This window comes from Pecten maximus, unplaced genomic scaffold (genome assembly GCF_902652985.1).
Source record: "Pecten maximus unplaced genomic scaffold, xPecMax1.1, whole genome shotgun sequence".
NCBI classification, from domain to species: Eukaryota; Metazoa; Mollusca; class Bivalvia; order Pectinida; family Pectinidae; genus Pecten; species Pecten maximus.
The window spans coordinates 64,569-77,676 of NW_022979591.1; the positions used below are offsets into that span (position 1 = coordinate 64,569).

At 43.6% G+C, this 13,108-nt stretch overlaps 2 protein-coding genes across 2 annotated transcripts; one reads left to right on the plus strand and one right to left on the minus strand.

The window, feature by feature from the left end:
• Positions 1–3,956: 3,956 nt before the first annotated feature.
• Positions 3,957–4,613, plus strand: LOC117319006 (3'-5' ssDNA/RNA exonuclease TatD-like). Its single transcript, XM_033873918.1, has one exon. It carries the CDS (start codon positions 3,957–3,959, stop codon positions 4,611–4,613), a length of 657 nt encoding a protein of 218 aa, XP_033729809.1.
• Positions 4,614–8,943: 4,330 nt separating this feature from the next.
• Positions 8,944–11,398, minus strand: LOC117319004. The gene is made up of 2 exons (XM_033873917.1): positions 11,101–11,398; positions 8,944–10,659 (listed from the first exon to the last, which is right to left on the minus strand). The coding sequence occupies exon 2, from the start codon at positions 9,920–9,922 to the stop codon at positions 9,242–9,244; it is 681 nt and encodes a 226-aa protein (XP_033729808.1). The 5' UTR covers positions 9,923–10,659; positions 11,101–11,398; the 3' UTR covers positions 8,944–9,241.
• Between the last annotated feature and the right edge of the window lie 1,710 nt (positions 11,399–13,108).

Genomic DNA, 13,108 nt, shown 5'->3' on the forward strand with positions numbered 1-13,108 from the left:
TTTCCGTCATTACCTCCTAGGCAGGAAATTCTTCGTACGCACGGACCACAACAGCTTAGTCTGGCTTACTCGGTTCAAGCATATCGAGGGTCAGCTGGCTCGCTGGCTCGAGGAACTGGCCCAATTTGACATGCAGATACTCCACAGGCCTGGGAAAACCCATGGGAACGCCGATGGCCTTTCCCGGATTCCGGACACCAGAGGAAGTTGCAATTGCTACCAGGCGGGAACGAAAGTGGAGAATCTACCGTGCGGAGGGTGCCAGTTCTGCCAGAGGGCGCACCAGCAGTGGGAGAGGTTCAGCGAGGATGTAGACGACGTAGTCCCCCTTGCTCATCGCAATTTCTGCTCCCAGGAAACCCAGGAGCTCCAGGGGAGTATCAAGCGGGCGACAGCCTCACATTTGGATGCAACCTCCTCGGACGAGGACGACTCTGACAACGAGGGGGACCCCTCAGGAAGACCTGACACAGTCGTTAACTGGATGGAAGGATTATCCAGTGAGACCCTGGGTAAACAACAAACCCAGGACCCCTGCATCGCGCCAATCTACCACTGGTTAGACCAGAACATCGAACCGACAGAAGGAGAACTATTCTCGTATGGTCGATCCGTGAAAGCTTTGTGGTTGCTACGCGCCATGTTATCCATCAGGCAGGGAGTGCTGTACGTCGTTCCAGAGGGACACCAACGTCCCAGGGTGGTTCTCCCACAACAACTCCAAGCGATGGCCTTGACCTGTGCCCATGATCACACCGTAGCGGGCCATATGGGGGAGAACAAGACCTACAAAAGACTGAAACACCATGTCTGGTGGCACACGATGAGGTTGGATGCTAAACTGCATGTCCGTTCCTGTACCACATGTACCCGCAATAAGAAAACTAGGAAGCCTAGAACGAGCTTAGGAACCTTCCACGCAGGTTTCCCCATGGAGAGGGTCCATGTGGACATACTGGGACCTTTCACACCCAGCAAAGCCGGAAATCGATACATCTTAATGATGGTAGACCAGTTCACTAAATGGGTCGAGTTGGCCGCGCTCCCGAATCAGTCCGCGGAAACCGTCGCGTATAGTTTTGTCGAACAGATTCTGTCCACATTCGGGTGTCCTCTCCAGGTACACACAGACCAAGGCAGTAATTTTGAGAGTCAGCTGTTCACCGAGCTGTGTCAACTGCTAGAGATTACCAAAACCCGCACAACACCCTACCACCCGAGTTCAAACGGACAGGTGGAACGCCTAAACCGGACAGTACTGCAGATGGTGAGATGTTGCATACAGGGACAGGATGATACTTGGGACTACTACCTCCCAATGATCAAGATGGCTATGCACGCAACTGAGAACAGAAGCACGGGATTCACCCCAAACATGCTAATGCTGGGACGGGAGGTGTTTCAGCCTTTGGACCTGATGGTGGGTTCACCACCGCCTAAGGCGGAGACGTCCCACCAATGGGTTAGGCACCTCACCGAGTCATTTTCCCGTATACACGAACTAGCTCGACAACACCTAGGACGCACACAGCGCCGACAGAAGAGAGATCACGACTCAAAACTGACAGAGAACATATTTCGGGTGGGAGACATAGTATACAAAAGAGATTCATCCACCAAAGTCGGGAGGAGCTCCAAGCTCAAGCCGCCATGGCTGGGACCATATCTAGAAGAAACATGCAAACACCCAGTCTACAAGATCAGGAACCGAAGAGGGGCCAAGTATTGTCACCACGATCGCTTAAAGCTCTACGCGGGGGATACGTTTCCCATATGGCTACGTCGCCTAAGACACAACCTCCTACCGGAGGCCGCGTACGATGATCCCTCGCGGACGGAAGTACCCTCGGACGAGGAGGACATAGACCCGTGTAACGCGAGTTCAGGGGAGGACAATGACGCTCCGACGGCGAGTCGTGGGGGGAAACACCCCGGAAGCGGTAGTAACACACCGCCAAGTGTGGTGTCCCCGAAAAAACCATCAACAGGCCCCGGGGTCTCGAACCGCTCGAATACCGTTGGCTCTCTCGATAGCATTTTGAGGGGGGACCAGAATAAACCAGTAACACGTACGGGGAGACAAACCAGACAACCCCGTAGATTTGACAACTACTTCCTACCCTAGGTTACACTACGGGAGGGGGGTAGGTAAGTTAGGCAAGCGAATACAGGTGGTGTGTGTAGGCACAAATGCAGGTGGTGTATAGGAGTATATAGATAGAAAATGCTACTATTCCGGTCCATACAATGCAACTCTCAGTCAATTCTGTTGCAGGACTACAAATGGATATCCTCGAGATACACCACAGGGAAGATGGGCTCGAGGACCTCCTTAGGGTCCGACTCCTCATTTGGAGTCGGAGACTTCCTCGCCCCCAGGGTCCGTCCGTGCTCCCCTCGCAGAGCCGGAGAACACGGACCTCGAGGGCGACAACATTCCCCCTGAAACGTCCGGGGGGGATACCCCTTCACCAACCCGGGGCCCCACTCCCACTAAAACATCGGGCCTGCCTTCTGGGGAGCCAGAATCTGATCCCCAGGAGGCCAGTCCAGAGCCCCGACTGTATCCCCGGGGGATACCCTTCAGGACTGCTGATTGCCCGGACGGGCCACTGGCTGTCCCGAAGGTGCCCCTAGGGGTACCGCTGCCCACCCTCAGGCTCATGGAGGAAATGAAGGCCTCCGCGGTTCCATTGGAACCCCGGGTGGCACCTTCCATGAGCCACCCCACATCCGGTCCAGTTCTCTCGACCCCTGCGGAGAAAGCATCCCTGCTAATACCCGGGGTGATCCCCGCGGGAGCCGAGGGGACATCTGCACCAGGAAGCGCTTCCTGGGGATGGGGAGACGCCGACCGTGTCCTCCACCCTAGGAAGAGGAGGAGATCCCGGAGGAGGCGGGGTAACACCCCCAAATCCGGGCTCCCCGCTTCAGAGTCTCCCCTGTCCAGCCCTCCCATGCAGGGAGGGGGATTAGGAGGGACTCCGGGCCCAAATCGACCTTTGCCCTCGCCGGGCCGCCCTCCTATACAAGGAGGGGGTTCGGCGAAAACGCACAAGAGAAATCAACAGCGGGCCCGTAAACGGGAGAGGGAGGCCGCGTCCAATGCACAGTTTGGCTTCGCCGTTAAGCCTACAGCATTGCCGGCGGCCTCCCTAGCCGGGAAGCGCCCAGAATGGCCTCTGGGATCCCGGCCGCGCCCGGCAAACACCGACGGTGATTCAGTCACCGTCCGTGTCTGCCGGGATGGCGAGTTGTGCCCCCTTTGCCATAGGGAGGTGACCAACCTTCGGTCCCACGCGCTGGAAGTTCATTTGAACTTCCTAGCCAGCGTGGACGGTGGTTGTTTCACCTGCCGGCAGGGGGGGGGGGGGGGGGGCCTCCAGGATCTCCCACTTAAATGGCCATTCTGGTCATCGTGGGACCCTGGAGGAGAATGTGGCCCCGTGGATCGCGGGTCTGAGACGCATGCTCTGCGCTCAGGCCCACGATTGCGGGTGCGAGGAGGTCGGGGAGCTGTTAGGCCTGATTAAGGGCTTACACCTCCCTACAGAGGAGGGGCCTTCCGGGGAATTCTCTTTGCGAGAAGGGGAGGTGGCGGAGGCCATCAACTCCGAATTCCAAGATCCCCGGGATGTCTCCCCCTCGCCTCCTCGGTCCGTTGGGAGTCTCCTCTATTGGAGGCTCCAGCTGACCATTTTGGGCAAGATGCCCCCACACCTGAGGGAGGGCTACCGTGAGTCCGGGCGCTTTCTGGTCCCGGGCTCCGGTGTTCCCCCGACTAGATCTTCCCGAGTGGCAGTCTATGACTGCCACTTCCACCTCGACGCCCTCCTAGCTCGGACAGGAGGCAGGTCTTTCGCCGAGTTGGAGAGGGCTGAGGATGGAGGGGGGAAGGCAGAGATCACCCTACTCGGGGGGTAGCTAACTACGCCTACCCGAGGGGTTGGTCACTGATGAGGACGCAGGTCCAGGGAGATACCAGGATCGTGGTATCCGTGGGCCTGCACCCTCATCAGGTGGGGGAGGGCCAGCACCTTCTACCATTTCTGAGGTGCTTGGACAACTCGGCCTGCGGGGCGTTGGGGGAGGTCGGGATAGACCTCACCACCAACTGCGCCTGCCGGCCGAGATGCAGAGATCCAGTCGCCTGCAGGAGGGGTCAAACGGAAGGGCAGGAGGTCGTTTTGACCACGGTCCTTCAAAGGGCAGTGGTCAGGGCCTCCCTACCGTTGGTCCTTCACTGCAGGGACGGGGGAAGCGGCCAAGCGGCCGCTTCGGCCCTGAAATGTATTCGCCAGGTGCCCGGCGCCACCGAGCTTGTGATACATTGGCACTGGGAGAGGTACCTCCCAAACCTGTACCTGGGGGTGACGGCTCTGTCCCTCAGGACCGAAGCCTCTCGCCGGGTCTTGAGGGAGCATGACTCCAGCAGACTGCTATTGGAGTCGGATGCTCCCTATCTGGTGCCTTCTGGGGCAGGGGAGGGGCCCAACACTCCCTGGCTCCTGGGGCACGTGCTCCGGGGGTTGGCCGGTCTAAGGGGGGAGGATCCAGGCCAGCTGGCGGTGGTGCTGAACACCACTGCCAGGAGGGTCTACTCCCTCCCATAGAACCGCCCCTCAGGAGGTTTCAATCAATGCCAGTAAGTATGCCAGCTACGCCCCTACGGGGGACGTCTAGACCAACAGCCATTATAGGGTCTTATTATGGATTTTCTTGAAACTTCAAAGTATCTCCCTTTACGAAGGGAGGGGGGAAGTTATAACGGGTTTTTTTGAAACTAAATAATGGTAATAAGGTTACAGTACAATTACAATAAGGACATAAAATTAGGGAATAGTAAGGTTGTTCAGGGAACCCCTGGGGTAACTCAGGCTGGGGCCTTCGGAACAACCTCAAGAGTCGGTAATTTAGGAAAGAAAAAAAAAACAAATAAGCGTAGTTGTTCAAGGATCCCCTGGGGTAACTCGGGCTGGGGCCTTCGGAACAGCTCTCAAATTTCACCCCTAGAGTATAAAAATTATAGGTGTCCGCTCAAAGGGAGCAGGATTGATAGTTAGGGAATTTGGGAGTAAGAGCTCCCCGCCATCCGTCGTCTATATGGCAGTTATGTCTAGAACTGCCAATAGAGAAGAATGAAATACGTTAGAAAATAAACAATAGTTCCCCTCTTTTTCTCATATACCCTAGGTAATATGATAGGGCTTAAAATAAATTATACCAATATAAAATTCCATGAAGGGAACGGTTCAAAATAAGTAACGTTCCTATTCATGGGTAAAACTAAAAGTTTAGCTTAAGGGGGCTCATACCACTTGTTCCTCACGGGAGATTCCTCGACCCGGACACCCACAGGCTAATCTTGGACCCATGAGCATCCTGAACGACTCCTCTCCACCTGTTTGCCCTGAGGAACCAACGTCCAGAAGGGGGCCTTCATAAAACGGGGAGGAGTGTAGTGAAAATCCAAGGAGAGTGATCTCCCTTGGTAGGAACTCGCTCCGTGCACGAGCTGGAGGTGCGCTCGTATGTAATCCCGCGAAGTGACGGAGAGCGCCCTCTTTATCTCAAACCAGCGAACGGAATAGACGCACCAAACGTGAGTAGTCACTGTATTGTATGGTTTTGGGATACGGGAGCATTCATTAGTCTTCTAGAGAAGGCTGGTGATAACCCACACCAGTTTTCTCTACAATATTAACAAAAAAGAAACCATCCGGTATTAATAGCATACGATATAGAGTAATATTTAGTATTGCACACACACACGCACACACACTCGCACATGTTATACATGTATATGTACAGGGGAAAGAAATTCAAATTCTCTATGTATATATAAAGTGGGTTTTCCATTACTGTTATAATTAGAATTTATAAATATGTTTGATATTGCATGCTATTTGAATACACACCTTCCCCCCAACCCAGGCAGACACTATGCACACATATGTGTTTTTAACTTTTTCTTTCCAACTTAGAATAATTAATTATAAACTCAGAGTATTACATGGTTTAGTATTACTCATCCAAACTGGGTCACCTACACAGATTCTTGCGCAAAACTGCACAGACATGAACAAAATTTTAAGATGTTCATAATATCTCATCAACTATATACAAGGATACATGACAAATACAATTTAACTAAGATCTTAATCTGATCAAAAATTTGATCAAAAATATACATGTACTAATGAACCACTAAATATCCTACACTGGTTTAGTCTGACCTTTACCCTTAAGACCAACTAATAGATAATAGACTTCCAGTACAAAAGACTTGAATAAGACCCCGACTTTTGACTTAATGACTAATGTAATAGTCTATTTGTGTTTTTAATATATCTAATTACATTATTAAAGATATGAGTGTTTATATCATCACTGTAACTGTCAGAACCATTTAGGAGTATGTCAATATGAAAATATTCCTGCTTATGTAATCTATTAGAGTATCTCTATGCACTCTCTATGCACAATATAGTTAAGGCATAACAAGAAAAAATGATATGAATATTTCACGGTGTATCCCATCTCGGCATTGTTCTATATATATTTTTAACAGAAATATATATGGATTGAACGGTGTTTTATTGCGGTGGTATGAACGCAATGGGATACAGACATATTCTATATAGCGGGTTACAATAGAATATGTCTGTATCCCATTACGTTCATACCACCGTAAACGAAATAAAGAAACTATTAAATTCATATATTTAAATCAAACAAACACAAAAAAAATGTATTTGTTTTGTTTTAGTTTGTTGGTTTTTTTTGCCAAATTTTATTCCTTTATAAACACAGACAGTTACAACAATGTCATACATGTTTGGTAACTATGGCAGTCGTGGCTGCTAAGATAGCATAATTCCGGTGAATCTACGTTAAGACACCAGTACTGTTTACAAAATTAAAAGAAACAACTCAACATTCTTATTTAATTCAATTTACGTTTTCAATCAATTCATATATATAAACACACCACAATTTCGGTCTCGAATTAACTATGATTGTTAAACACAGGAGGTATTGACACAGATATAGGAACTGTAAAATTGCGTTGATCAGTCCTTTGAAAATCCTTTATAAAGGATTCAAAAGTCAAAAGATTCTTACCAGGTTATTTCGATCTTCATTCATAGAAAAGAAAACACCTATGGGAAGTTACGTTAATGTAAGCTGGTTTTAAATTTACAAAACATATTTTCTAGGCCCTTTTAGCTCTCTTGAAAAGAGTCTGAAAGTAACTAGAACACTGACACGTCAGAAAGGGCCCCGCTATGTGTCTGACCCTTCAGGGTAAATGTAATAATTATTGTCAGTGTTTTTCCTGCCTACATAACTGGGTGCGCCAAACCATGGCAACAGACGGTTTCATAAGTGGTACCATTGTGTTTGGCTTCCCTAAAAACCACTATGTACCAATTTTCACCGAAATCGAACAATATAGAAATTTCAACCAATCAGAAACCTCCATTTGTTACCATGGCAACAGACGGTTTTGTAAGTGGTACCAATTTTCACCGAAATCCTTCAACTCTTGTCAATAATTTGGCGCAAAAGAAAAAAACGGACAGACGGACAGACAGACAGACAACCTGATTACTATAGGGCACCACATCTTCGATGCGGGGCCCTAATAAACCAGGTTATTTATTAAACAAAATTACAGTTAACCTGGTTATTGCTACAAATTAAAATCAATCAGGTTATAAGATTAACCAGGTTATAAGTACAAACTTCAATGGGAAATTTATATAATTAACCAGGTTATTAGTACAAACTACAATAAGTTATATAATATTATATTCAACTTAGGTTATTGGTATAGGAGCAGTTGATGGTGATATCACGTCGGAAAACTAAGTAAGCACAAACATTTCATGTTATTAGATGATTTGTGCTGAATAAAGCCTTTTGAATAATGATAGGATTACATTCCTTTTCTAAAAAAAAAGTAAATGACAATTTTAGACCTTTTAAATCCTTCAAACGAATTTAAATTGTTGAAGCAATCAAAGTTTCCAATTGAGAACAAGATCATTCATTGATAAGAAAATGTCAAAATTGTTTTGACTGCTAAAATCCAAAAGGGTCGATTACCTGGCATTTTGAAGCCGACCCAGGATGACCTTGACCGTTGACCTTTGAACTTGTGACCTTGAACTATGAGTTTGATCATTCTGTCAGTTAACTCTTGGTTTATTTCTTGACAACTTTGCATAATCGAATAGTGAACAGTTAAAAACAACAAAGATCCAGTATTTTCATGTTAATGTTAAAATCCAATATGGCCGCCTAACAGCCATTTTGAATCCGAATGAAATACTACACATCTGATCTAGGATGCATGAGGAATCATCAGTTCCAATTTGATACAAATCCTTCATCTCCTTCAATCATTTTTGTGCAGAAGAAAAAAACGGACAGACGGACGGACGGACAGACAGACAGACAGACAGACAGACGGACGGACAACCTGATTACTATAGGGCACCCGCATCTCTCGATGCGGGGCCCTAATAATCACTATCAAGTTATATACAAGAACATCTTCTGAATAAACTGACTTAAAAGAGTAAGATAAAAGATTATTGAAGAGTTCGAAATTGACAATCTAATGATAAAATCAAATTCCATGATGTGAGCTAAGGAGTTCCAGAAGACTTTATTAGCTCAATTTCAGCCCTTTTACAGTAATATATTTACCCAACATCAGGACTTGAGCTTTTGTATAGAAGTAATGAATACAAAACAGAATTCATAAATAATTAGAAAGAAATCTCCAAAACATGGTTAAACTTATTTATGTTGCATTGGAAGTCCTGAGGTCAGGTAAATATATTAATGGAAAAGCTGATCATATGTCACAATATAATGCGACCATGAGAAAACAAATAACAATTACTATGTACGTACATGTAGTATTAAGTTACCAGTAATTTTTATTTTTCAGGCAATTAATTAAAAGTCAAATTGAAATCAGTTGTATTTGATGAAAACAACTTTTTAACCCTCACTTCAAACACATCAGTGATTTTCAATGCTTTAAATTCATATTATTCTGTGTCATGTTGATACTTCACAGAAATTTATCCGTCAATTTCTGGAAACAGTTCAATTTTCAAAGTTTTAACTGATGCAGCATCAAGGAGTAATGTTAATTGAAATAGTCCTACACATCACTTAAACATGAACACTCTGTAGGTCCTCAACGAAATTTGGTAAAAGTTTAGTAAAAAAATGTTTTGCAAACTTTCACGACCTGCTTTTGGAAAAAATCCTTGTCACGCTTGATTTGTACAGTTGTCATATCATTTGGTGGAACAAAAACCACAAAGTCACAAATATCAATTCCAGTCAAATTCAACTGGCACTGAACTTGAAAGTAGTAGTCATGGGTCTTTCTCAAGAGTACTTCACCACCTTCTGAATATAAGTAGAAGTTTTTGTCCCTAAGTTGGTTTTCAATTTTGGTTTTCCTTTGAAATAATGAAAAGGGGCATTTGATCTCAACCAGTCGGAGCTGTCCATCAACTTTTACTAGTCTGTCTGGTGTTGCAGCTAGGAAGGGAAGCTTTGGATTGACAACAAGACCAACTGGACAGTTTTGACAGGGTTTCTTCTCCACATACTTTGCGAATGCCATTGCCTCGTAGTTTAATCCATGTCGAACACTTCTTGTGGTGAAGAACTTTTTCTTTTGCTTGAACGTTCTAACAGGATCCGTTGCTTCCTTCATTCGACAAAATGAACCAAAATTTGAAGCAGTTATTCTGTATTCTCTCTGTTCAAACCAAAATTTAGATTTGCTTTGAAGCCTTGTGTTCTTTTCTATATGACGCATGCAGTCAATGTCACTGTCAACCACTGCAGCAAAATGATGCTTCATTTCTGGTGTTGCTGTGGACATAAAGGAATCCTGATCAATTCCAAAAGAAGTATCTATGATAGCACTATATAGCTCATCATATAGATCAGAGTCAGATAACTGTTTGGTCACGACAGGTGCATAATTATTGGCCCTTATAGTTTCCAATACTGGCAGTTTCAAACCTGATGCATCGTAAATGTTTACTAACCTTCTCACTTTTTCCTCTGTCACACTGGTACAGGGTTGTGTTCCTTGATGCTGCAGCACAAATCACGTTTCATTTGTTTGTCAGGGTCATGCTTCACAAAGTTAATGTCGCTAAACAGCAGTGGTTCATCTGTAACTGGCTTACGAACATGCCACATTTGGAGCTTATCAGTACACGTCTTCACTTCTGGAATACTAGTAACACCCTGATGATGAAGGTCAATGATGCTATACAATGCTGCAACTAGGTGTTTGCACTGGCCATCGATACCTGCAGGGCATGAACATGTCACCCATTTAACTTTTTGTCCTCCTTCTTTGAAACAAACATAAACACTGTAAGCTTGTTGTCTCAGCTGCTTGGCACACACTTCTTATAAATATCTGGTTCTTTGTTGTGTTGCTGCTGAGACTGTTCACTCTTCCCTCTCGATACAGTTTCCATCCTTCCACTTTATGACGCTTTGTGTTGATTTGGTCTGTGATGACTCTTTCATCAATATCCTCTATGGGGAAATCATCACTCCATCCAGTTTTTGGAGCCACCCTTCCTTGAAATCCCAAGAGACCTGAAAACCAACATATGAAATATTTTCAACATTGCAACACAATATGATATAAATATTGTTATATTATCAAAATGCTAGCTGTACATGTGGTTTTCGAACTCAATTGTAGATGAACAGTAGATTTTTAATCCAGAAGTTCCCAGTTTGGTCCCTCGATAGCTATAGCAATGGTAGTTATTCAGATGCATATTGATTCTGCCCTCCATTAAATTTAATCTTGAGTCAGTATTTATGTTTTAAAATATAATTAAACTGAATGGAACATTTACAATACTTAGGGGTAAATTAAAATACCAACAAAGAATATGGTCAATGCATATACCAAATATCAACGTTTTCACAGAATTGTTTTGACAAGACACATTTCTTGTATATTGCATATTATTTTAGATACATCTGAAAGCCAATTAAATATTAAAGATTTTGGTAAGCATGCTTTACCTGTACGTGATATTGTTGGGTTTAATGCCATAATATCTACACATCCAGGACAACCAAGAACTCATGTCGTCAACTTCATCGCCATCAATGTTCACACAGTTCGGATGATACCATTCTTCACAGAAATCACACTGAATCATGACTTTTTCAGGATCATCCTGGGACCTACATATGCAGTATAGCCGTCTATCTTTCTTTCTACTCTCCTCAGTGTGGTTGGATTCATTTGGATCTGTAAGCTTTCTTTTCTTGGACATCTTGACACTGTTAAAAAATAACCAACAATATTTAATCATTGCAACTGGACCAAAACCGTATTATATCAGCTAAGTCCTCATAGGATTTGTCCTTTCTTATATATACTCACATGATAAATTATAACACAGTAAGTTAGAAAATATTAACTATATTACTATACCAATCCGTGTCATAACATTTAGAAACTTTTTAGAAATGAACCAGACGATTAAAACTTGTAAACAGTAACTACATAAGATATGGACTTTATTACAAAGATCAGAAGTACAGCATTACACAAAGAGAAAACCTATGACCCTTAATCCATACAGGGGTATAGTAAACATGGGACATGTAACCTGTACAACCATATTAAGGGTAGTTATGTTCCAATGAGCCAGAATATTAAAATTGCTGATAAATATCTATCAAGGACCAGGTTACAAAGAATATACCATATAATTTTTAACCTTGCCTACTGTTATGTTTAAGGTAAACAAATAAGGAAAAATGATATTTTTAATTTCATTTATGTTTATTATTCCTGTATAAATATATTAACGAATATGTACTTATTGAACAAAAATGAAGCGAAAAATAATTACTGATTGATTCACAGATTGCCAGGAATCCATTTATGAGAACATTTCCTAAAATTTACAAATATCAACTGAAACTTGTACTAGCAGCCTTATGTCACGTGATCGAAGCGGTGTCGGGTCGTTTCTGTAACAAGTCCTATCGGTACCTTTTCGGAAGTTGTTTCGGGACATTCGGAAGTCGTTTCGGTAGAAGTGCGGGTTGTTTCGGGAGACATGAGCAAGTCGTTTCGGTACTTTCAATCAACATTAACATGAATTAATCTGTTTTTAAAACGATTCATAAATACCTATTACGCTTCAGATATTTTGATTATGACAACAAATGTATCGATAATACAAACGGCATTGTTTTAACCCCCAAGCGCAGTGTTTTCTTTAAACCAGCACTGGTGGTTCTTTCCTTTATGATCGTACCTAAACACGTTATTATTTGGTTCATATTTTCAAACTTCTATTACAGAAGCAATACAATCAAAATCAAAATTGGTATATAACAACCCATGCCCGAGAAATAAAGGCTATACAGGGTGATTTCATTACTTTTTTTTTATTTCGTATTAGGTTTGTTAAATCATTATGTTCATACATGTAGGTATGGAATTAAATACGTTAAGCTAGAGAAATATATACATTTATAGAAATATATAAAGTTAGAGCACAAACGCGACGGTCGTATGCCGACGTTGGTCTAATGTGTCCAACGGTCGCATCTTATATTTGTTGTTGATTTGTAATATCGAGTTATACTAATTACCGATATTATTGTTATGGACGGTATATCATGATTGTTTGATATTAATGAAAAAAACTTAGCAAGAATTATGCTGTTTTTGTGTTGATCATTTAACGTTATCACGTGGTAGTCTACAGTAAACGTTGTAAGGGACATTAACCCCCCAGCGGGCACACAACGTCTGGAGAACGTTGCAGTTACGTCAGGATGCAACGTTGCATTTAGGTTGTAGGAATGTTGCAAATGAAAGTTTGGGGAACGTTTTCATACAACGTTACCACAACGTTACTGAGTTACGATGTGGCAACGTTTTATTTACGTTGTATAGACGTTGTCGCAACGTCGTATTATTTTAATTTCTACTATTGTTACCTATTATGTACAACAAAAACTCAAGTTGTTTTATACAGTATTTTAATGTCTTTATTTCCATGTG